The sequence below is a fragment of the Labrus bergylta genome, chromosome 18 (assembly GCF_963930695.1).
Source record: "Labrus bergylta chromosome 18, fLabBer1.1, whole genome shotgun sequence".
NCBI classification, from domain to species: Eukaryota; Metazoa; Chordata; class Actinopteri; order Labriformes; family Labridae; genus Labrus; species Labrus bergylta.
The window spans coordinates 10,702,782-10,728,995 of NC_089212.1; the positions used below are offsets into that span (position 1 = coordinate 10,702,782).

Sequence of the window (26,214 nt, forward strand, 5' to 3'; positions counted from 1 at the left end):
CTTTACTTTTAGATTAGTTCTCTTCTAAAATTCAGCCAATAAAGGATTGCATGGTTATTGTTTTTAATTGTCCATTTCACTGTGGAAATGTGAAAATCAGCTCTACAGTAAGTTGTTTGATGTAATAACTATAATGTAACAATGTGGACACATTTTAATTACCCATGCACATATCGGTTTTAAGGTGATGCCATAGATTACCTGCTGAAAAACATCTTTACGGAGACAGCTGGATCTAGGAAAGGTTTTCCTAAGATAGCCATGATCATCACTGATGGAAAATCCCAGGACCCAGTGGAGGAGTATTCTAAAAGGCTTAGGAACATTGGAGTGGAAATATTTGTCCTAGGTATGTTTTTTTATTCCGTTTTCTGTTGAATAAGCGCTCCCATGTGAAAGTCTGCCTCTTCTAGGAAATCATTTGATTTTCCATTGATTGCAATATCCATATTTGACCCGATAAAAGTCAAGTCCTGTCATTTTTCTAACCCACAAACTCTTTTAAAACTGTCAGCAGTCTACCACATCTGTTATGCAGCCGCTGAGTGTTTGTTAAATGGTTTTGTATTTCACATTTTCCCTTATAGGTATCAAAGGAGCAGATGAGGAGGAGCTGAGGGAAATGGCCTCTACACCTCACAGCAAACATGTGTACAATGTTCCCAACTTTGACATGATCCAAGATGTACAGCAAAGAATCATCACAGAGGTGTGCTCTGGTGTTGATGAGCAACTTAGCGCTCTGGTCAGCGGGGAGGAGAGTAAGTCAAAATATCTTAATACTAGGAAACTTTATTAAGTTTTACAGCGTTGACACAAAATGGTCCTAGCAAATACTGCAGTTGTAAAATTGCAGCATAATAACCATTTGGTTGTAATATTAATCTTGACACTCATGTATTAATACATTTTCCTGCAATTTCCCCCCAGTGGTTGAGCCAGCCTCTAACTTGCAGGTCACTGAAATTGCATCAAAGTCAATGAGGGTGACATGGGACGCCTCCTCAGGTGATATTACAGGCTACAAGGTCACCCTTATCCCCATGTTATCTGGTATGAAACGGCAAGAGCTGTACATGGGGCCCACCCAAACATCCATCAATGTTCGTGACCTTTCCCCTGAGACTGAATACGAGATCAGCCTGTATGCCCTCAAAGGTCTGATGCCGAGTGAACCCATCATGGCAATGGAAAAGACCCAGCCTATCAAGGTGTCAACAGGTAAGCTGATTTGTTGTCCATGACATGTCATCCTTGCTAGACTTTCTAGACTATCCTGATTGAATAAATCTACCATCCTGTTTATGTCAATATTTACCTTTTTCCATCATGGAAGCCATACAAAGATTTTAACTAACCTATTATGTCTTGTCCTTTTAAAGAGTGCTCTTTGGGAGTGGATGTGCAAGCTGATGTGGTCCTACTGGTTGACGGCTCATACAGTATTGGATTACAAAACTTTGCCAAAGTCCGCGCCTTCTTGGAGGTTCTAGTCAATTCCTTTGACGTTGGACCCAACAAGGTCCAACTTAGCTTGGTCCAGTACAGTCGTGACCCACATACTGAATTTGCCCTCAACACCCATCATGACATTAATGCTGTTGTCAAAGCTGTGCGCACCTTTCCCTACCGTGGTGGCTCGACGAACACTGGTCGAGCAATGACCTATGTCAGGGAGAAAATCTTTATCTCTTCTCGTGGAGCAAGACAGAACGTTCCTCGTGTCATGGTTCTGATCACAGACGGAAAGTCATCTGACTCGTTCAAAGATGCAGCAACAAACCTTCGGAATACTGATGTGGAGATATTTGCTGTTGGTGTGAAGGATGCAGTGAGGTCAGAACTGGAAGCCATTGCTAATCCCCCATCAGAAAATCACGTCTTTGAGGTGGAGGACTTTGATGCCTTCCAGAGGATTTCTAAAGAGCTGACTCAGTCTATCTGTCTGAGGATTGAACAGGAGCTTCTCAACATTAAAAAGAAGAGTAAGTAGGATAATAGAACTTGTAATCCAATAACTATGACCCAACATAACTTCAAGGCAAGAGTTTTTCATCTGTTACTAAGTGTGTCAGTATCTTCATGTGGGCCCATACAGACACTCTACCATGACTGTCAGTTGGACCGATCATTAAGAGTTTGTAGAGTATCTTAATTTGATTGTTAGCTGTACCATGTTACAGCAATGTTTTGCTTATTATCCCGCCAGTAGTGGAAGTAATAGTCTATGGACAAGACAATTGGCAGGGAGAAGTATGGATATATCATAGCTACAGTAGCCTCCTTTTAATCTTAAAATGAATAAAATATGGTAATATGCATTTGCAACTTTTTCATGTTTTGGACTGCTCTAATATGACAGAAACTTCAGTAAGGAATCTTTTATTTTCAGGTCTGCGTCCACCCACTGACTTGGTGTTCTCTGAGGTTACTTCCAGAAGCTTCCGTACCACATGGACACCTCCTGATGCTAATGCCTTGTCTTACCTGGTGCGTTTTCGCAAGGCTGACGACATCACAGGAGACTATGTTACCCTGGCAGTGCCTGGTGATACTACAACAGCTATTCTGCCCCGACTATTCCCCCTCACCACCTACGAGGTCAATGTCTTTGCTCAGTATGATAAAGGAGACAGTTTTCCTTTGACTGGTGAAGAGACAACTCTAGAAGGTGAGAGGCATATACTTGGACCAAGTCAAATACTGCAATGGTTTTAAAAAAATTAAATTGTTTAGCATCAAAATGAGATTAAGTAGGATCTTAAATATGTTCCTTTTTCAGAGCAAGGAGCTGTTCGAAACCTTCGAGTTACGGAGGAGACAACTGACAGTTTCAGGGTGTCATGGGAAGCCGCTCCGGGTTCTGTGATAAGGTATCGGTTGTCCTATATCCCGCTGAGTGGTGGAGGGGAAAATCTTGAGGCTCAAACTACTGGCCCAGAGACTACCATAGTTCTTCAGGAGCTTTTCCCCCTCACTACCTACCGAGTGTCTGTGTCTGCTCAGTACTCTACAGCCATGGGGGACGACATGCAAATAGATGGCACCACCAAGGAAGGTGAGTTAGAAAAACATGCTTAAGGACATTTTGTGGCCCTTGGTTGTCTGTGCATTGGTTACAAATTACTGATCCATTTGTTTTTCTTTCAGTCCGTGGCTCTCCTCGTGACCTTCGCGTCTTTGATGAGACTATATCCACAATGAAACTGACATGGAAAGCTGCTCCAGGAAATGTCCTTCAGTACCGCATCTCCTTTAAACCTGCTGAAGGAGGTGACAGGAAGGAGGTATCTGTCAAGGGAGATACAACTGAGGTTGTGCTGAAGAAACTCCAACCAGCAACTGAATATGAGCTGTTTGTCAGTGCTCGCTACTCTTCTGGTTTGGGGGATCCTCTTCTGGGCACAGGAACCACATTGGAAGGTAAGGGAATATGATACAATCCTAATATTTAGTTGAAAACATTTTGGCATGGTTGGATTATTTTCAAGGCCAATGTTTAGAGAAATGTGAAGCAATTTTAGTTGCTATAGACTAAGCCATGACTACTGCTGATGAGATAAATGAATGAATGATTGCTTAAAAGACCCACGAAACAAAAAGATTTAGGCAAGCGCATTTATTGTTTTAGTTATTATTAGTAGTTTATTGAGTTTGTTTGAAGGAGCTTGATGTAAACCGACCTAAATTATGTCAGTTGTTTCCCTTGAAGTCCCTTCAAGAACGTAGTAGCCGGTATTTCTCACAGATGACTAAATAGAAAATGAAGTTGAAAAGGAAGTTTAGCTTTTCAAGGTTGGTTAGGTATATGGGTTGTGGTTACAGGGCAAAAGAAAGGAATGTGGCACTTGCTGTATTTCTTTTGGCACAGAGTGTATGTAAGGGTGGCTTTGCCACCCTGAAGGCAAGTGAGATGGAAATGGGTGGGGGATGCTTGTAAACCTTGGAAACTTATGAAATGGCTTGGAAGAGACTTGGACAGCCATATGCCTGCCTGCTAATGCCTCTACATCTAGGCCTGTCTGAGATATAGAACGTATTGTGTTGCTTTTTCACTAGACAATTGGGGAATGAATGGCTGTACAGATTAACATGTGAAGTGTAATTCTGATGAAGATAGTGATTACACTTTACCTATGAGCTAACTGAAGGAATAGAGATAGATCCATGTTTTGGTATCTCTCTTTTGTCGATAGATGACAGATAATAAACAGTGTAGAGGAGTGTTGAGGCAGATATTCTGTTGATGTTGCACAGAGTTGTGAAAGGGATTGTTGTGGCGACAAACCAAAGGAAAGAAAGTCTTCAATCTGTTTTGCCCTAAGGAGGACTAAGTATCTCACAGGGAAGAATATCTGGCTCTCATTCAGTTCCATTTACGGCTGGGAAACCAGTAAACTAAATATCAAACCAGACAAGCCTAGCTGACATTAAAGTGGTGAGTAAGCAACCAAATATTTTGCTGCAGTTCAATGCCTTGCCTGGGCATTATAAGGATCGTTTGTCATGTCTGAAAACAAAACCTGTGTTGAGATCAAAACAACACAGGGGCTGTCCTTAATAGTGCCCATGCATTGTTCAACTTGAAATGGAAAAATCTTTAAGAGCAGTTTGAGGCCTCAGACACATCAAAGCTATACAATTATAAAAGATTGCTGTGGGGTATAGGGAAGTCATCAGTGCTTGACGTGTTTGTATTCAACAATTCAACAAGGGTATATATTGCAGAGTACACAGACCTGTACACTAGGTTTAAAAGCAGAACTGTTCAGATCAAGACATTTGAATTGATTAGTTCACATGTGGGATAATGCATTTTATCATTCTGATAAAAGCATCTTTTTCCCTTTTTCTCTGTTCCTACACTGACCAAAAGGCTTGGTTGTGGTCTTCGAATTTGTTTCCACATGTCAAATCTGTGCTGTCATCAAACACTCACCCCCACAGGAAAGAGCTCCGTGACAAAGCACTTTGTTAAACCAGCTCCATTAAGCTGTCATGACGTCAGCATGCCTCAACACTGATCTCATTGTTTTGAGTGTCACTCACTTTGAGTGACCCTCTCTGTGAAGTCCACGTAGGCGAGAACTGGAAGAGAGTGGCTTGCACAAAGCCTTCCTTGTAGCAAACAGTTATTGGTAGCCCATACAGAAGCTTCTGAATAGGACAGAAATGCAACATCCTGAAATGACTCAGAAGGAGGAAAGAAAGGTGTCATAGCGAATGCTTAGATGGACATCACACATGTGGAAATTATAAACTAATACAGGGAAATTATTTTCTTCAAAATAGAACGTTTTCTCCCAACATGTGGAAGATGTTACCTTACGGGACCTTGAAAGCTGTCTGAGCTGTCTGTCTAGTCACAGGGAGAACTGTCTGTTCATCTTCCTCTCGGGTGGGGCAAGGACAGGCAGAGGCAGAGAGAGAGAGAGAGAGAACTCAAAGATGAGTAGTTTACAGGGTACTTTAAAGATGATGTGAACTACAATGCTTCAGGGTGGCCTGGTTGATAAAAAAAACTCCGCCCATAACTGAGAGGTCAAATATTCAACCTCTGAAGTAGCCATTGTCCTAAATTCTCAAATAATTAACTACTTGCATGACCCAGCAAATGTTTCCTAATGTGCCTGCAGGACACCAGTTGAAATTGTAATACCTTGGTACCTTGATTTACTGTAAACTAGATCCCTTTGTAAGACTTTAGTCTTACCTAGGCTTCTTCAGTTGCACTCCCACGTTGTTTTTCCCTTCCTCTCTGAAGGTCCTCTGAGGTAAAAGGACAGAGACAGGCAACCTTGGCGCAAAGACACTGACAGCTTCATCTTTGTGGCTCATATGTATGCCTGAGTGAACCAAAAGCAATAAAGTGAGGAAGTTCAAAGTCTGGTGCCAGTGCTGAAATGGCACTTTGTAGTAACAATTTAATTCCTGCAGTCATTTTGGAGGAATTAACAGAGAAAGCACGACTTTATACATCACAGATTAGTTTAGTCTTTTAACTCAGTTTTTCAGCTTTTTTAAACTGGCATCCAAATAACTACCACCCAATTCCTCTGCTTTGAATCAAGATTGACAGTGGCCTAATGGAGTGGGAATCCTACAGCCATAGAAAATCATTACGGTTATTTTCTCTGCACAAGCTTGTAGTGTTTTTATGAGCATTTCTATCCCCTTCAGGCATTTTTTTCTAATAGGTGTAGCCTTTTGTATTTTCAAACTTAGACATCTTTGGCTGCATATGTGAAGGTTATGCCAGCACATGGCCTGGAGCAAATCTCCCAGATGATCTTCGGTTATGTCACGTGTGGCTTTCTGGAGAAAAGGGCGAGGCTGTGAACTTGTGATCTGGTTTTGTCAAAGATTTCGATTTTAGAGTACACTTCTGCTTGAAGGGTGGGGAGCAGTTTTTGAGTTGAAGAGTAAATCCTGAATGTTTTTATAAGCAACAAATGATGAAGGTTAACTTTTATAAATCTCTTTGTTGATATCGATAACTGTTGCAGCCATGTAGCAAGATATTAACCATTTTGAGTTTATGTAACACAAAAACAGAATTTTTCGCTCGGCCTGCAGACCATGTGTTTCATGCATATGTGCATTGCTTCTTTGAGTCGCCCCTTCTCTTTAGTCTGTCTGCAAGTACTGATGAAAAGTGAGCCACTGTCTGCAGAAGTCATTATCTTGTGATCCTTTTGTCCTTGGTTCACACACAGCCGGAAAAGTCAGTCAAGGTTATCCTCTGCTCTTGGCAAAGATAGCCTCTTTGATGGAATGATTTGGGTTTTTATAAGCGGCCCACACTGCTTTAATGGTCCTCCAAAATCTGGAACTCTTCATTAGTCAGTGCTTGTGGTCATTACTCTTCACATCATGCCTCTGCTCTCAAGGTGTTGTTTCTCTATGCTTGGTGGCTGCTGCTGTTATTCCTGTTCAGATCAGTTGAAGAGATGAATGCTTAGATGAACTCATCAGTGTACGTAGATGCGGTGACTGGAGGTTTGTCTCTGGTTGATTTACATTTTTAGAATTATCATGATTTGGACTTTTGGTATATTTGTCATACATCTGCGGAGGTTTAAAGAAGGAAGTTTGAAATAGACCACCCGGCTGCACTTTTCCCCCTGTAATTATTTTGCCATTAGGTGCTGGCATGCAGGGGCTTAGGGGCTTGAATAAGGATCAGGATCGTGGAGGTTGTGTGGGAGGCTGTATGAGGCAGCTTGTCCTGGTGCGTTGCATCCTCTTAATGGCAGCCAGACCGGAGTGATGAGAGTCCATCACTCCATAGGCACGCCTTTCAGCCAAGCATGTGCTGGCTGCCGGTCCTGAAACACCACCACAAATTCCCTCCACTGTGTTTCTTTCCCTTTCTCCTTTCAGCTGGTCTCTTGGGAAAAGTGTAGGAAGGAGGGAGAAGGGAGAGGGAGAGGGGGAGCGCAACATCTGCAATTGTAGAAAACGCAGTTTTGTGGATCAGGTTTCGTCGGTTTCTATGGAAAATTAGAGTGCTGCCGAGAGACAGGCACTGAGGATATGTGATTTATGATTAGTTTTGCAGAAAATTTTCCAACAGTCTTATTATGCAGGGTGAAAATGCGGTTGGTAGAAAAGTTTATGAAGAGTTAAAACAGAGGCATATAAGTGAATGTTGCAGATGTAAATCTTTGGTTTCTTTGTGTTATCCTTTTTTGTCTTGCTCACTTACCTAAACCTTCATTTAGATACGTTAGCCTCAACACAATCTGGACAAAACATGTTGGTACCTCATTACTAACACATCTTAGTCCAATTATGATGCATTAGAGCAAATCTAAACAAAGACAATCTGGGAAAATGATTTATGTAAACAACAGTGAACCTGCAGTGCTACTTATTTTCTGTATCCATTTCTATTGTTTACACACTAATGTTATACTTAAACATTTGTTTAAACCTTTGTTCATTTGTATTAATCCACAGAGCTTGGTTCACCAAGAGACTTGGTGACAAGTGATGTCACAGAGAGCAGTTTCTCTGCGACTTGGAATGCGGCGCCAGGTAACGTTCGTCAGTACCGGATCAAGTGGAAGTCTCTGTATTCTAACGAAGAGGGGGAGAAGACAATCCCTGGAGACACCACAGCAACAGTGTTGGATGGTCTCACCCCAGAGACACTTTATCAGGTCTCTGTGTTTGCTGTCTACGGCCATGGAGAGGGTCAGCCACTGGTTGGAGAGGAAACCACAGATGGTAAGATACTTAAGCTGCTTTTAACACTTCTTCCAAACACGCAAATCCTGTACGTTTGGCTCAAAAGCCATACATTTGATTCTAATTTTCTATGACCACTAAGGGACACTGCACTTTTTAGTTTGTGTTGCTCTTAAGAAAATCCCTTGTAATGCCAAGAATGCGGGTCAAGACGTTCCGGTTATAAACACGTCTGAGGCCCTAAAGTTTAATTTGCCTGTTAAGTTGGACAAAAATTTAGGAGATCATCACTTATAAATATGGTCCAGTGACGCAGGCTGGAGAAGGGTCCAGGAACACATTTTAGCTGTAAGAAACATTTTTGGTTATGTAGAAATTGGAGATCTGTCAGTGTCGCTTACTTTTCCGTTTGTTCTGTTGAGCTACGAGATAACGTCACCGCTGTTGGTATCCGCCTGAGCCATCAAGAATATAGAGTCTTAGCGTGCACATCTGTAAGAATGTGCGTGTTATGTGCATGTACAAAGGTGATGTAATGTCCAGCACACCTGCACTGGGTTTTCATGGGAGATGCAGGACAGATAGAAGCTGGCCTCCCCTTTGTTGGACTACACTAATGCTCAGATGAGAAAAGCACATTGAGTGGAAACTTGTACCAGTTGGGAGGGAATTTGTCCACCAGTTAGCGAAATGGAATGTGCCCATGGAAATATATTCCCAACCATCATTAGTGTTTATTGATTCTGGCAAGCAAGAGAGGCAGCATACATGCACTTCAAGCACAACCATGAGGCAGCTTTGTAGTCTTAAATGTTCACTTTTGTCATTCACTTTGCTCCTACTATCGCTTGTTCCCTTTGCGTTTCCCTTCAGTCTTCAGGTCTCTGGGCTGAACCACACAAGGCAAACTTGGATGCACTGATTTTTTTCCGTTCATAAAAGCTCTCCCTCTGAAGAAGAGCATTTCTGAATATTTTCCTCTGATCGTTTTAAAGCATCTGACAATTCTCACTTGCCCTTCCTGTTCTGAAAATAAAATAAAAAACATGCTATTGAGGCTAAATGGAAAAGTAAGAACTGTGGCTCAAAAGACTTCAGACTTTCAAACCTGGCGCCCCAAACCCTCCAGGTAAACATGATCAATCATTTGAAATCTGGGCCTGCTTCATGTATACCTGCTGCAAATGTGAAATTTTTAGGTAGGTTTGTGTCCACACGCATGTGGAAACTAAGCAGATATCCGATGAGAGGCTTTGAGGTAGCCAAGCGTGCAATTGTTTAGTTGACTTACCAGCAGGAAAACTATGCTGCTTATATTTCCTAAGGTATATTGAAAACCAAGGCGCCTAAGCACACATTACTGCAAATTCCAGTCTGAACATGGTCCAAAGCCTACATTTCCCTCAGACATTCAGTCATCAGTTCTCCTCTTTTAATCATTGTTTTTTTCTCTCTTACTTTTCTTGTAGTATCGGCAGCGGGAAGAATAATTGTTGTCTCTGAGGAGACCGAGAAGAGCATGAAGGTGACATGGCAACCAGCACCTGGAAATGTAGTCAACTACCGTGTTACCTACAAACCAAAGGCAGGAGGGCGGCAGCTAGCTACCAAGGTAGCTGGTGGCACAACCTCCACCGTACTCAGACGCCTCACCCCCCTCACCACTTATGACATCACCGTTTTGCCAGTCTACCGCACTGGAGAAGGCAAAGCAAGGCAAGGAGAAGGAACAACACGTACGTTAGTCTATCGTGCATCACACCACAAATGTTGCTCTTTCTGTTGCCAAGTTTAGAAAAGGTTTATTTGTCCATTACAGACTAAACCACATCCTCATCCCAATCATAATCATCCCACTCCAAATAACTAAAGCCATATTACAGCTAACCAGTGTAATTATTGTAATTTTATATAACATGTTTTGTTAATCCAGTCATTCACTTCACAATCAATGCTTGTCTTTCATCTCCCCAGTGACCCCTTACAAAGGTCCCAGGAACCTTCAGACTTCAGAGCCTGCAAGAACCAGTTTCCGTGTGACCTGGGACCATGCCCCTGGTGATGTTAAGGGATACAAAGTCACTTTCCACCCAGTTGGGCAGGATAAGGATGCGGGAGAACTTCTGGTTGGTCCCTATGACAACACTGTTGTGCTCGAGGAGCTGAGGTGTGTCTTTAATTCCGACTGATACTTCCATATCCAGTATGTCCTACCAAAAAAATTATAATCTGAAAATGGTTCGTTTTTTGGGTCCACAGAGCTGCTACCAAATACAGCGTGAGTGTGTTTGGTATGTTTGAAGGAGGAGAGAGTATGCCATTGGCTGGAGAGGAGAAAACCACTCTCTCTGATGCACCTGATCCTCCACCTTATGTGCCGACAGGTAATGTTATCCAATATTCTACTAAAAATACTCTACATTTATAATAAAAGAGTACAAAATAATCAAAGGAAAAACAGAGAAAACAAGTATGCTAAAATTAACTCAAAGATCAACAAATGAAATGGTTTTAGTCATAACTTTGTCTGGCTATAATCAATGTTAAGGCAGCGTCTCCAGTCTTGCTATGACTCTGGAAAGCAACAGTCAAACATTGAGACGGTGTCACATTGTAAATTTGTTCCAAGGAATATACAATGTAAACTCATGCCTCATAAAAAAAGCTGCAGAAGTTTATCTAAATGCCTTTCCTCAAAGCTAATTGTCTCACAAAATAACAGATTGCTATTTCAGCTGTCTGCCCTTTTCTCGCTTTCTTCATTGTGTCACTTTGGGCTTCCGCGTTTTTATTTCCACTCAAAGTACAGCCAGTGTAGATTCAAGCCATACACGTATAATGTGTTTGCAGTTATACAATGTTTTTACTACTCTGTGAGTCAGAGCGCGGCAGGCAGAAAGTGTGAGAAAAGGAAAAAACGTTGTGTTTGCTGGAAGGAACCGTAAAGGTCAGCTTGACCACTCAGCTGCAGGTCTGGTCCTAATAAGGAGGCAGATTCAGCAGCTTCAGAAGATAAAAGAGAAGAGGTGAGAGAGTCTTACTCTCCCTTACTGGCTACAATCCAGTTTTCAACAAGCCTCTGAAAGGAAAGAAAGTTATGTTTGTGGCACACAGAAAAAAAGTATCTTTTATTTCTTGTCCTAGTTTACTAAGAATGATCTTAAATTACAGGAGAGCATACATTTATTACATTTTTTCCCAAATACATTTTTTGAGTTTCAGATGTTATGCTTTCTTATTTTGTGGACTTTTACCTCTTACACACCTGTCTGTTTTGAGGTACTGTGTGCTAGCTGATATATTTGGGTACCTCTGCAGACTTTCTTTGTAATCCCCCCGTCTGCGAGCAGGAGTGAAAAGCTTACCAGCTGGCTGTCTTTCAAGGGGTTGCGGGGTCAAAGATTTTTCCGAACGCAAACAATCTGTAAATCAAATATGCTAACCTGTTTTCAGTTGCAGACGGTAGCAGTTAGTGTAACATCTGCCTTTCTCCAGTGCACATCTGCAGCCCTCTTTCAGGTGCTGAGGATCACACAGTTGTTTTGGAAAAACAGGATTTGAATATTACCTTGCTTCTCTGGAGGGCACAGTTATCTCCCCAACTGAGGCCTTTGATATGTCACAGGCCATTAAGGGCGTGCTCTCCTGATTTGCCCCTGAGACTCATGGATTCAAAACGGAACAACTGACAGAAATACTGCCTCGACATGCCAGACAGAGGAGGATGATCATTACAACAGCTGGGAAAAACAACTCTAATAAAAAAATGAATGTTTTACTATATACTTTGTAGTATGTTCTTTTTTTTTTATAACTGTGGATGATGTTTGATTCTATGTTATTTGTTTCCAGACTTATAATGAAATTTTATGTCATATAATTCTTGTCCTTTTCTTTCCTTTTCCTCTCCTACATGTACTTCTTTGAGTACCTCTTTCATCATTACAATCCACCACACACAACAGTTTTTTGTACATGAGAGTTGGACCTTTTCATTTTTTAAAACATGTATATTTCATTTCAAATGGTCTACTTCATCGAATTAAGATTCTGAAATGTTGCCCTCACAGATGTACAGTGTAAGACCACTGCACAGGCTGACATTGTGCTGCTGGTGGACGGGTCCTGGAGTATTGGACGTCTCAACTTCAAGACCATTCGCTCCTTCATTGCCCGTATGGTGGGAGTCTTTGACATTGGGCCCAACAGGGTCCAAATTGGTAGGTCTAACAGAAATATGTCAAAGTAGAGTCAACTCATTATTTGATATTTGTAAAGAAGTAAAACAGTTAAAAGGAAAGAAACTGCATTGGTATAACAAAGGTTTTATTTTTGTCTATAGGTCTTGCTCAGTACAGTGGAGACCCAAAAACTGAATGGCACTTAGATGCTCATCCAACTCGGGATTCTCTCCTGGAAGCTGTTGGTAACCTGCCATACAAAGGAGGAAACACCCTGACTGGTACTTTACTCAATCTGTTACATTTTTTGCTTGTAGACACATTTTCTTAAAGCACAGTAGTAACATTTATTTTGTGTTTATAATGTCATATTTGCAGGTCTGGCTTTGAACTACCTCCTCCAGAACAATTTCAAAGAGAATGTGGGGATGCGACCCAGCGCTAGAAAGATCGGTGTGTTGATCACTGATGGCAAATCCCAGGACGATGTCAACATCAACTCTCAGGCGTTGCGTGATCAGGGCATTGAGCTCTATGCAATCGGTGAGCGAACATCAACTCATTTGTAAAGTGATTTTTAATACATATGAAATTCTAAATGAATAATGTCCCCTTGTAGGTGTGAAGAACGCTGATGAGAACGAGTTGAGGTCCATTGCTAGTGATCCGCATTCTATCCACATGTACAACGTGGCTGACTTCTCCTTCCTGTTGGACATCGTTGACGGCCTTACTGAAAACCTCTGTAACAGTGTCAAGGGCCCAGGTACTTAAGGATGTTTGTTAAAGTGTGCACAGAGCTGGGTGATCAGAGTAAAAGAATCATTGAGGAACAGGAATCAGGATACTGAAGTGCAAGGACAAACGCCTTCTTATTCACAAAATATCCTCCATTCCGAGACAAATAATGAGGAGTGTAATCATACTGAATATGCATTCTGTGGAACACATTCATGCGGATCTTTTATTTTCATCTTCAACCTTATATTCTTCCAACGTCCGTGGAGAGGGAAATCATCTTTTCCTAAATCAAATTAAAGAGCTGCTATCGGATATTGTAGGGGAACTCCTCAGAGAGAAGAGGAAGTGGCTTTAGAGTTTTAATAAGTACTGCGATGTGTTTTTTAGTTTGTGCAGACATGTTAGTAAACGACCTTTGTTGCCTTGTCCTGTTTTTTTTACCAGCTTCAATGAATATCAAGTAACCAAAGAATCACGATGTTTGTTTCTGATATAATTCATACTAATACGTGATGACCAGCTTCAGCATTAAAGGCAGAAAGTAATGGCGAAACCTTTTTTAATGACAGTGTTAAAATGTGCAATGTGAGGCCCATACTTCGTCTTTTTAACTTCTGAACAGGAGGTGCACCCGATGCTCCCACCAACCTGATTACATCAGAGGTGACTCACCAGTCCTTCCGAGCCACCTGGATCGCCCCTGAAGGTCCAGTGGAAAAGTACCGTGTGGAGTACATGACTGTATCAGGAACCCCACTACAGGTATTACCTACCCTCATCCAATAATGCACCACTTATTGTGTTTCCTGCTACTTGTTCAGTCTTTGATGAAGTTGTAGAAAACGCAGGGCATCTCCCTGTGTGGATGTTGAAGTTTTGGTTGGCTATAATATGACCTGACTTTCTGTTTTTGCAAGTAATGGGGAAACTCCACTCAAGCTTCTATTTCCAGCCTCCTGTTTGTTTTGGCCTCTTGGTTGTTTAGGTGTCTAATTACATTACAATCTCAAACAGGGGGAGGAAACAAAAACACACTGCGCTCAGTTTAGAGGATTAGAAAGCAAATAATGACTCTATGATAGCTCTGTTGGCAAGCAGAGCTTTGGCTCCACAATGTGTGGATTAGATGCATTTCTGGTGTCTGAATGTAATTACATAAAAAAAGATGTTTGTTTTTGTCGAGCTCCCATGGATTTGTTTAATAGTGAACATAGGGGAGGCTTTTTATTATTGTTTATTGATCCAGAATTGAAACACATGCTGAGTTTGTCAGAGGGATTTTTGCTTTTAATTGGAAAACTTTAAACTTTAATTGGAAAATACTGAAGTCAGATGTGTCGATAGAAAGAGCTTTTGGTTGTTATGCTTCTAAATTGGTTGCTTTTTGTTGGCAGGAAGTAAATACAAAGCATTCAATTTCATCCAATAAAAGCTTTGTGCCAAAACCTGCTTAGGAATCTCACAGATAACTCCTTTCTTGTCAATATTCTAACTTTCCCCCTCTGCGTTAGGTGTTTGTCGATGGGACCGAGACCACAGTTGTTCTCCAGGGCCTCAACCCTCTGACAAAGTACCTGGTCAACGTTTACTCAGTGGTGGGAGAGGAGAGCAGCGAACCTCTGGATGGAACTGAGATCACATGTATGTCTTCCCTTTATGGCATTACCTCTTAGCTGCAGGCCCATATCATTCAAAATGAAATAAATTAGTAAACTTTTAAAAATCAAAATATGGTAAAAGTTTAAATTGGAAGAGTAAACCTTAGAAAACACCCGAGCTACGCCATTTGGCTTTGATCATTGACTGCGAAAGTAACTGAAACTGTACATAGGCTCACTCAAAGAGGGTTTTACAATGAGGACACGCAGATAAATGAGGTTGTCAAAGAGAAAAAAGTTTAGATCTAAGCAGGCTCTAGAACAATCATTAACCTCTAACCTTTACTTTGATGAAAAGCAGCCTCTCCATCACAGAACCCTCTCAGTAGCAGGATGCCAATTTTCCTACTGACTGTGCTTCCTTTGTGGTCTCAATTTACCAAATGATCAAAGGCAATCTAAGTATACCCTGTGGCTACAGAGAGATAGTATTAACAAGTCTTAATATGATACAAAATTCAAAGGCAACTTACATGCCAACACTTGGCTTCATTGTAAATGTGATTTATTTCTTTTAATCTTTTGAGATGTTGTTAATTTACGATGAATTGATGAGCTCCAGAGCAGCAAATATTTACCAGTGTTTTTATGTATCAATAACATTTTTTGAAAAACAGCACTTGTTTAGTTTGTTCCACATGAAAGGCAAACAAAAGGCCCGAGAGCATCTTTTTATCATTCAAAGCAACATTGAAATGTTGTGTAATTGGTAGCTTGCCTTGAACATCACTGTGTGTTGCTATCTAGTGCCCCTGACTGCTGTGAGGAACATGGACATTTATGATGAACAGACCACTACCATGCGTGTGAGATGGGAGAAGGTGCAAGGTGCTACAGGCTACATGCTGCTCTACAGCGCCATCAATGCCACTCAGCCCACCGTCGAGCAGGAGGTAAGAGTACATTCTCTGGAAACAAACAGTCAATCACTGGAGGTTTTCGTCAGATTTGAACAAGGAACAACTGACCACATGTTCTTGTGTTTATGGGTGGATACAGTCAATGATTACATGCATTTATATGCAAAAAGAAACATTGCCCAACACCACAAGTGGCCAAACACTTCAGCACACTGTCAGCAGTTTTTGACAAAATTCAGATCTCACACTTGAAATGACAGTTTACAAAGCCGCCAGTGTGTGCCCAACCATTCAGCACACAAGGCAAAAGGGAAAACACAGAGAATCATTGTTAGTCACAAACGGGGGGGTGAACCATAAGTTCGGTCTACCAAGGGAACATCATCATTTGTTTATGAAGTGTCAAACCCAGTGGGTCAAAAACCGGAATCAGCAGATGTGCTGCAACCAAAATTATTCTCCCACTGTTCTTAACCAAATGTCACTAAGGAGTCCCTGTCATCTCCTTCTTCTCTGACGTCCTGTTGTTTATTTGGTCTGGTCCCCTTTCAGGTCAGAGTTGGCGGGGATACAGCTGATGTCCAGCTGGTGAAGTTACTCCCTAACACAGCCTACTCACTCTCTCTTTTCGCCCTGCATGGAGAGTCAGCTAGTGAACCTCTGACCAAGCAGGGAGTCACACGTATGTAGTGGATTGATCACAATTAGATTTCAATAAACTCATATTTCATAAAGCAGATGAATTGCTCTTTGTTAACAGGCAATGAGTGAGTTAATTAATGCTTAGCAATAACCCAGTTCTGAAACTGACACTTACCTCTCCCTGTTTTAGTGCCCTTGCCTCCTGCAGGCGAGCTGAGAGTCCGTGACATCACCCACAGCACCATGAAGCTCATTTGGGATGCTGCTCCTGGTCCCGTTCGCAAGTACCTCGTCACCTACAAGCCTGAGGATGGAGACCCTAAAGAAGTGAGTTTGGTTCAAAACAAAACGTCATCAGCCTTTGTTTTTAAGTACCAAACACTGATGTTTTGCAACTTTCAGTGGCTGCAGTCTGTTTGAGCCATTAGATTTGATGGTGATAAATTGATATCAATATTTTTGACAGATCACTCAATATATTAGCTGAGACCTCATAATGGAAACTACAGCAGGCTGGCTGGACATTGGGGAAAGTTTTGGAGTCCTATGAAAAGGTTATGAAACTCACAGAACACAGCTTAGCAGGGATTAATGTGAGGTTTTGTTACCGGGGGTTGGACGAATACTTAATGGTTGCATGTCCCCTTTTGGGAGTTCTTGGGCTACAGCAGCGAACTTCGTGGTTCGCTTTTGCTACTTCCTTTGCCATAAATCAGGTTGAGGGGATCCTTAAAGCTCTTTTGATGGAAACACACATGTGAAAGTCACTTACGGTGCCAAGTTGTGAATGTCAGAAATGTAGTGTGTGGGAAGAGGGAGCTTACTGTCCTGAAAGAAGCAGAATGTCATGTTCAACCTTATCATAGAGCCCAATAGGCAGCAGGGTGGAAATATATTTCCATACTCATTTCAGGTGAAGAGTTTTTGAATGGTTTTATGATCAAGCAAGACTAATGTGGTGTCTTTTGGAGATTTTCAACTTAAATTGAAAGGTGGAAGAGCTGACGGACACATGGAACTGTTCAAGCTAATGAGTTTTGAGAACAAATCCCTTTATTGCAATTTCATGAAATTGACCCAATAAAACTTTATGGGATCAAGAGCAGTAAAACCAGTGGGATGGTTCATTGAATTAATCCAGGTGTTTTGTCAAAATCTTGCTGTTTTTTTGTTGTTTGTTGTGATTCTTGTTTGTTCCCATATTCCTCTGGAAACAAGCCGTTTTTATCCCTTCAAGTCAAGTTTCCTACTAGCCTTATTAGCAGCAAATTCCTGCTTTCACCAGTGTTCCAGGAAACCCGTGCTGTGAACAGAATGAGCATTTCATGAGTCTTGGGAATATACGGCTGAGGAGAAAAACATGTGAAGTTCTTTGCAGAGCTTTATATTGTTTGTAATGCAGATTTTATGTAATGATCTTTAATAGGAGTGTTTTTTTTCTACAGCTGGAAGTGGGAGGAAGTGTGACTACCAGAGTACTGGACAACCTGGTCTCACAAACTGAGTATGCCCTGGCTGTGACTCCCATCTATGATGAGGGACCCGGTCAGACCATGTTGGGAGAGGGAATCACCGGTAAGAATTACATAAGTTGTTAGTAATTTGACATTTTCATTGGCCCTGTTTGCAATCTTCTTTATGAAAGTGAGCTAACACGTAACACCCCCCCCCCCCCCCCCCCCCCACCTCCTTTCATTCTGTAGATGTGGTTCCTGCTCCAAAGAACCTGCAATTCTCAGAAGTTACCCAGACCAGCTTTAGAGCAACCTGGGAGCACGGAGCCCCTGATGTGGCTCTGTACCGCATTGGCTGGACTAAGAAGGGAGATTCCAACTTCCAATACGTAAGGGAAAATCAGCTGTGCAAGATGTTTACATTTTTAATGGGTCTCACAGAAAGTGCTTTGGCTTTGCTTTGAAAAACACCTCCAGAGGAAGTAGTGAGAACATCTAGAAAACAGACTTGTGCACCAATCCAGTTCTAAAAACTAAAATATGGGTCCGGTGCTGCTTGTTTGGTTTGCACTGGCTAAAATTTTAGCCAAGCGCTTTTCTTCATGCTGTGTTTGTGTTTTGCTCATCAGGCCATTCTGAACAATGATGAGTTATCCCACGTATTGGAGAACTTGGAGCCAGACACGCCCTATGATGTGTCTGTCACTGCAATCTATCCAGATGAATCAGAGAGCGAGGATCTTCTGGGCACTGAGAGGACATGTAAGATAAACACCCAGGCAGCTCTGTGATAATGATTAACAATCTTTTGTTGACACTGCTTAAACTGCTCAACAGAAATATTGTCACATAGACCAGTGATTAACCATTTGATTTTACCTTTTGGAAATATGCCGAGTGAAACTTTCAGCAAAGGGTATGCCCATTATACCTTTCTATTTTTGCCTCTATAGTGTCCAAGCAAAGTGGTAGTAGCACAGGTAAGTATCATTTAGGTAAAACAAGAGGATGCTTTTTATTTCAGTTGCTGAAAGCATGTTTTATTACTTCAACCATTGGAAAACCATCATTTCATCATCAAGCAAGGTCCTTAACCCATCCATCGCTCAAATGGTGCTCTTCTGCAGCTGACTCATGACACATTTATTATGTGTTTGTTTGTCCATTTCTTTGTTTGTCCCATTGTCCATGCCAATCATCCCATGGCTGTTTCTGAATAGATTCTCATTCAGTCACATGTCAAGGAAGAAGGATTTCAACGCTGCATGCCCTTGCAAAACAGGGATTTGAATCCTTTTTTTTCAAAACCCATTCCATCATCCATCCTGTATTCATCCATCCATCTATCCATCGCATTTATCCATCCATCTATCCATCGCATTTATCCATCCATCTATCCATCGCATTTATCCATCCATCTATCCATCGCATTTATCCATCCATCTTTCCATCGCATTCATCCATGCATTAATCAGTCCATTCATTGTCATCTTTCCATCAAGCCATTGCTGTTCAAGAGAATCCATCACTGCTTCAGAAAAGACAAAAATCCCAGACTGGGTTTGTCTTTTCATCTTTAAAGCTGCAATACTTGATACAAAGCAGTAGTATTAGACTTTTAGGTTGCTATGTTTCACGGTAAAGTAGATAAAGTGCAAGTTAAGTAATGATTTAGTCAGCTAATCTCAAGTCTAATCGTAACTAGAACTGCTGAAGATATCAAGGACTGCGTCTTTAAAAGATCATTTTCAGGAAACCACTGAAAGAGTGCTTTCATGTTTAATGGAGAAACATATTGAAATGGTTGTAACTGCAATTTATGTGTGTGTGAATGCGTTTTCCAGTGATTCAGGGACCACCAACCAACTTGGTTGTGTTCAATGAAACCACCACCAGCATGAATGCTCGATGGAATCCAGCTCCAGGTCGTGTACAGAACTACAGGATCACTTATGTCCCTACAGCTGGAGGCAAGAGCCAGACTGTAAGTAACACCACAGACTAACACATAATATCTTCTTATTCCTTATCCTCTTCTTGTCTGCGTTGTTGGAACTCAATCCCCTTTAGAGAAATATATGTGTGCAACTTGAACTCAACCAAAGGTGTTGCATTCTTTTAGATATATTTTAAGTCAATTCTGATGTGGCAGCATAATGTGGACAAAACCTTTCAAGTTTTTTTCTCTATTTCTGAGACTGGAAAAGTTTCATGCTGGTCATGGACTCTTGGCTGCCCTACTAAAGTGCAAATGTCTTTTTGGATGAAAGTGAAATATTTGGTTTCAATTTTCTGTCAGACATTTCTAATTACTTCTCTAAGTGAGTCAAAAATGAAAAGCCTGATGTGTGCTTTGTGGTTACTATACACACAAAAACCTACAAATTGATAGCCACACTGATAAGTTGTTTAAAGCCATCGTTAATGGCCCGGCCAACTTAAACTATTTCATCTCAACTCCTTGACATTTACTGGCTGTGGAGAGTTGCTTAAGAGAGATGGAATTAAATCTGGTAAAAAAAGTTCACATGACATATTTGTAGGGCTGATCATTAAACAGCTAAGAGAGACAGTAAACAGACACTCCAGATATTAAACATTCACATTTTTACATGTACTGTATTCTGATGGCTGCGCTCAGCACTCTGTGCTATTTTGGCATCTTTAAGGTATGTGTGTTTGCACCTTTAAAGCATTTTCCCTGTCAGATAATGTATGTTTGTATAATGACAGGGCACTCTGGTACAGGTGTTTCATATTATATGCAGTAGATCGTGTTTAAAGTGCTTCACAAAGCGCTAACCCGGTCATTATTCCACTCTATTTCACCTTTTTTTCCAATAAGGCCCAGATGGCATCCAACATTTGTCACACTGGAGAGGGCAGCTAAATGTTTGTGCTCATTTTCTCTGCTTGTGATTGAACCTGTCAGAAGTTCTGTAAAAACTCAGCATTGGCTCATCTGGTGTTGCACGAAGTTGACGATTAGTTTCCCTTTTAACATAAAATGGAATGCTTTCCTACTTAGTACTTGATGAAATTTTGTTGTGCTGATTGACTGTGTGATATCACACTGAGAGGTCGATGGAAAATTGGAAGCTAACAAGCTTAGCATCAGCCAAGAAGTCTTGATTCCCTGTCAGGATTTCAATGAGTAAAGATCATCCAGGGAGGTTTTCATTATTTTGTCTGGAAAATCAAGGCTGTATTCGGAAATGTCTGACACACATTCCACGCTTATGTACGAGAAAACGAAATGCTGTGCCAGATGTTGAAGATGTAGCCTTCTTTTTTTTGCTGCTAAAAAAATTATCCAGTTGGTTCGGAGACAGAGCTGTACAGTGACAAATGAATCCCTCCCGGGGGTTAAGTAGACATGAAAGTACAGCTATATACATTATCTCACACACATCCACAAACAAACATGCTTTCCCAGCCCATTTAGAGTTATTTTTTTCTCCCACAACGCCTGGGCCAAAAGTAATGTAGTACATTCATCTCCAGTCCTGACTGTTTATGACCAGACATCCGACTGTTTCTGCCATCAGCTACAGATTTACCTTGGCTGCTAAGCTAAATGTTTTATCCAAAAAACTCAAAACATTCTTCCTCAAGTATTTTCCAGGTAGTAATCTCTCCATCAAGATATTGACTTGAAGTTACGGCACACATGGAAAGTTGTAAAACCTTTTATCCCATTCTAGAAACTGATCAAATATCGTTTCCCACTGTGTATACTAGAGCCACAAGAGTCTAAACTGTTGAAAGACAGATGTAAAAATACACAGGGAATAAACAGACTAGTCGGCTTTAACTGTGAACAGATGAACAATGAATCCTGAGTGATGATAGTTTTAAAGAGGATTGAAGATAAGGAAGCTTACATTTATTCTTGCCAAAACAGACCCAGATTGGAGGAAAGAAAACCACTGTCCTGCTTCCCAAACTGACCCCTGACACCGAATACTCCATCAACGTGGTAGCAGTCTATGCCAAAGGAGTCAGCCAGGATCTGAACGGAGTAGGAAAGACCAGTAAGTTCCCCGCCTAGTAAAGGTGGTCACAAATGGGCAGTGACACTTGACACAGTGAAGCTATTGTAGTTTGATGTCTTTTTGGTGAATGTGCAGTATTAACTCACTATTTCTTCATCTCATCTCAGAGCCTTTGGGTGGTGTTAGGAACTTGCAAGTGACTGACCCCACAACCAACACCCTGAATGTCCAGTGGGAGGCTGCTGAGGGCAACGTGCGTCAGTACAAGATCTTCTATGTCCCTGCAGCAGGAGGAGAAGAAGAGATGGTAAGCTGGAAAATGCTGCATCAAAAGATGTTGACTTAAGATTTTTTAAACTATCTATATAAACTACCATGTTTATTTCTCTCCAGGTCCAGGTATCAGGCAGCACTTTGAGAACAGTGCTGAAGAACCTGCAGTCTGACACAGTCTACACTGTAACTGTGGTTCCTGTCTATAATGCTGGAGAGGGACAACGCATGTCTGAGAATGGCAAAACATGTAAGCACTGCATGCTTGTAATCATTGGAGAAAGTCACAAGATAAAATAGTGATTCATGCAGGGATGTTTAGGGGCAGAACTAACATGCTTGAATGACTGCTTTCAAGATTTAGAATAGCTGACTGAGAAGAGGAACTTTGGGAATGACATACTTTTCAATGGCTTGGGGATTTACTTTTCCTTACTTAGAAATCAATTCATGTCTTTCCAGAGTGAACTCATTGGCCTTAGTTTCTGGATTGGTTTCTGTCTGTCAATAAAGCGGTCATTTATGACTGTTTTGTTTAAAAATCAAATCCAGACTCTTTCAAAACCTGTAATCTAAGCCCAACTCATCAAATGCCATGTGTCATTCCAGAGGCAAATGACTGAAAAACGTATTTCACACCATGCATGTTACAAAATGTAACATAAAAGAGAACAAAAAGTCACAGTTTTGAACTCTGTTAGCTTTGTTTAAATTTCATAGAAGAACACAGACTTTCCAACTTCTCCCACAATTTCAAACCAGCAATCTCTGCTGGGAGTGAGTCAGCATTTTGCGGAGTGATTGCGTCGGAAGGAATTCCTCCGCGTTGGCAGGATTATAATGGTGTCTCCTCTCTCTTTACCGTAATATTGTCCATTTATAGGTTGGAATGAAGGGTAGTGGTCAGGATAATGGTGGGTCTGGGCACTAGGGGGAGGGGATTTATTGAGTAATTGGCTCCCCTTTGGGAAAAAGAAACAGAAGGGGGGTTAGAAATGAATGGAGAGCATTATATGTTTTATGGCTCTCTACTCACTTGGCTAAGGTCACGCTCCATTCCTGCCACTGTTACCCACATTTTCCCTTTTTGTAGTAATGGTCCCTCATGTTCTGTTGCTTTTTCCTAGACATATTAACAATCTTTTATACAGTATGTACAGTACATCAGCCGACGAACCTCTAACTGCTGACCTTGCACCTTTATTGCTTCTGTAGAAAGTGGTGTCATCTCCGGTCAAACTGCGGTTGCTCATTTATTCTCAAATTTAAGCTCTAGCTCTCTCAGCGTTCTATCACCTTCCTCTCAGCCTTTAAATTCAAAACAGCTTTCTAGGCAGTGGGCTTTGGTGTGTGAAACTTTAATTTACGGAAGCTCGCCCACTGCGTTTTTCCCCTGCGTTTATTGGGTTATTATGGTGAGCGGCACAAAGCCTCTGAACATCTGCTTTGTTTTGTTTTTTAAGAAGGCGAGCTTCACACAGAGCTGCACATACGCCTTGTTTATCCTTTTCATTAACCTTTAGGGCTCTGAAAGGAAGTGTCCTGGTGATAGCGGTATTGTTAAATGATGTCCTTAACTTGTCTGTGTTGGTTGCTGGGCAGCATTGTTTCCCCTTTATTGAAATGTTCTCATGTAGTCACTGGGCTCTTCTGTCCTCAAAATGAGTCTGGACCATGTTTCTGTTAAATAAGACAAAGAGAGAATGACAATAGCACAATTAAAGGGATTTAAAATTGTTTGATTTAAACACTTGTAAACACCTCATAAAACTACAGAAGTTAAAAGTTAAAAGTGCCAGAACATATAGCAATAGGAATACACTACATGTGTTTGTGTTGGACTTCTTTACCGCTTGTTGTTGTTGTTGTGTAATCGATGGTTTAAACCTCTAATTTCTTGACCCCTGTCCATTCCCCATTTACCTGTCAGTACCTGACTTTAGCAATCTCGTTGTTATTGTCTCCTCTGCCTTACTCACCCTCTTTCTTCATCTGAACAAAACCGCTTAAATGGCTGGCCTTTAACCTCGCTCTGTCAACACTCTTTACTCTGAACAATCTTCCTTTCACCACTCTTTTTGATTTGACTTACCATGACCCTCACCCTCACCTTTTCCTTTCTTATCTTTGTCTCTACCTATTATTACACTCGCACCAACCAACATTCCTGTCTCGGCAGTGGAGCGTCTCCCTGTCAGGAACATCCAGGTTTTCAACCCGACTACCAACACTCTGAGTGTTCGCTGGGAGGCTGCCACAGGCCCAGTCCAGGAGTACCGGGTGGTCTATTCTCCTCTGAATGGGGCCAAGCCCTCTGAGTCGGTGAGTTTCCATTCACTGTGGTGGAATAAGTGTAGTATAGCACATATGGATTGAAAAAAAAAGATTTGCAGAGGTGCACAAACAGCAACCAAAAAACCTCTAAATTGTTTTAACTCTGCCAATCAGTAACCATCCTAACAGCGTCATCTTTAAGTTTAAAAGGAAAACATTAGTCTGTTCACCAAATGGTCCATATAAGTGTTTTTGTGCAGTTAATGACAGCTGGATACAAGGTTTAAACCCAACTGTGTTCATTAACGCAAAGATTCTAAGTATGCAAGTTCAGTTCTTAGCACCTTATATGTGACATCTGGAGTCAGTGTGCCCACATCATCATGTGCAAAGGATTTCTCGGTGGTTTAAAGGATCCTCAGTCAGCGTTTGAAGCGCTACTAGACATCTCATCATAAGCCTTCTCGCGCATCTGCATGAAAGACTGCAAAAATTAAGAATGGTTTCTTCTCTGTGACACTTAAAACATGGGCTTTGATGTTTGAGCCACTTTCCAGTTTATTGATGGAGAGGAGTGCTCTGCTGTTATCCCTGCATCTTTGCACATGGCAGGCTCAGGCGCCTTTCCATGGCTAGATCCAAAGATGCGCATCAGTGGCAATGTGGTCTTTCTCATCCAGCACCGCCAAATTGAACATCAGCTGGAGATTTGTAGCATGAATTACCAGCTTTACTGGTGTTGCATGTAATATTATTCTTACTCTGAGACTTTAAAGCACCTCAGTACATTTTTGACCAGGGGAGAATGGAGCAGGCTGTGAGTGACGCAGTCGAGACAAAACTGGAGTATCCACCGGGTCAATGTTACATTTTCATGTAACATTAAAAGAGACAGTTAACAGATTTACTAACCCATTTGCTCACAGGCTTCACTTGCTCACAGAGGTTATCGCCGGGCCAGAGCCCTCTAGGAGCACTTATCTTTCTCAGTCTAAATAACAATTACAGCAAGAGAGAGTGGGGGGGGGGGGGGGGGGGTCAGCTCCTATGTAATCAGCTGCCGTCACTGTCACACTGGGTTAAACTGCGGTGCCAGCTGTCAAACTTCAAAGGGTTGTTTGGCTCTTCCTTTCACTTAGTGCTGACAGCAAGGGCCAATTTAGTAAGAGGAAGGTGTAAGACGTAGTATACAACAAAAGCAGCTGTCAGAAGAGGGGCACACTTGTTTCTTTGTGTATGTGTTGCCCAGGGGATTTGAATCATAATAATAATGATAATGATAAATTAGAGTTATATAGCGCTTTTCTAAATACTGAAAGACTACAGCTAAGGATTTTGGGAAAATAAACACATTTACCATTTTGAGTGACTAGTTTAGGACTTAATACTGAAAATGCATGCGTCAACAAAACTCTCCAAATGTGTTGACACCTGATGTGTTTTCTGTCTTTGTTCAGGTTTTGGTACCAGGTACCACGACTACAGCTGTGCTGCAGCAGCTGATCCCAGACACTCCGTACAATGTCGGAGTTGTTGCTATTTATAGCGATGGCGAGGGACCTACTATCAGTGATGATGGAAAGACATGTAAGAACCTAGACCAGTGTGTTTTAAAGACTGTGATCAAGTAGCAAAACAATCTTAACTGCCCTATGGAGTCATGCTATGTGCAATTCTAATATACCCATAGCTGTGTACTCGTCACACTGAAAGGCAGTACTTGTGAGACAGTGAGGTGCTTTTACAGGTAATTCATCCGACTTGTTTTCCTCCACACTTAGTGCCCAGAGGTGGCCCAAGGAACATGCAAGTATATGACCCAACCACCAGTAGTCTCACTGTGAACTGGGAACACGCTGAAGGTCCTGTTGTGCAGTACCGCATCACCTATGCCCAGACTACAGGAGACCCCATTGAGGAATATGTAAGCATCTTCATAATTG

At 41.5% G+C, this 26,214-nt stretch overlaps 1 protein-coding gene across 1 annotated transcript in view; it reads left to right on the top strand.

The window, feature by feature from the left end:
- col12a1a (collagen, type XII, alpha 1a) overlaps positions 1-26,214 on the top strand; it is a gene marked incomplete in the record, with an annotated part of 55,246 nt that overhangs the window by 7,562 nt on the left and 21,470 nt on the right. Inside the window, 31 exon segments of the mRNA XM_065966239.1 lie at positions 185-349; positions 588-761; positions 931-1,221; positions 1,383-1,985; positions 2,393-2,671; positions 2,783-3,058; positions 3,151-3,423; positions 7,963-8,232; positions 9,663-9,929; positions 10,168-10,360; positions 10,453-10,577; positions 12,264-12,413; positions 12,536-12,655; positions 12,753-12,917; positions 12,994-13,140; positions 13,738-13,877; positions 14,627-14,756; positions 15,521-15,666; positions 16,186-16,315; positions 16,466-16,602; positions 17,721-17,850; positions 17,979-18,118; positions 18,359-18,491; positions 18,683-18,709; positions 19,574-19,713; positions 21,634-21,763; positions 21,892-22,031; positions 22,118-22,247; positions 24,177-24,319; positions 25,729-25,858; positions 26,053-26,195. Of these exon segments, the coding sequence (XP_065822311.1) occupies positions 185-349; positions 588-761; positions 931-1,221; positions 1,383-1,985; positions 2,393-2,671; positions 2,783-3,058; positions 3,151-3,423; positions 7,963-8,232; positions 9,663-9,929; positions 10,168-10,360; positions 10,453-10,577; positions 12,264-12,413; positions 12,536-12,655; positions 12,753-12,917; positions 12,994-13,140; positions 13,738-13,877; positions 14,627-14,756; positions 15,521-15,666; positions 16,186-16,315; positions 16,466-16,602; positions 17,721-17,850; positions 17,979-18,118; positions 18,359-18,491; positions 18,683-18,709; positions 19,574-19,713; positions 21,634-21,763; positions 21,892-22,031; positions 22,118-22,247; positions 24,177-24,319; positions 25,729-25,858; positions 26,053-26,195 (5,567 nt within the window).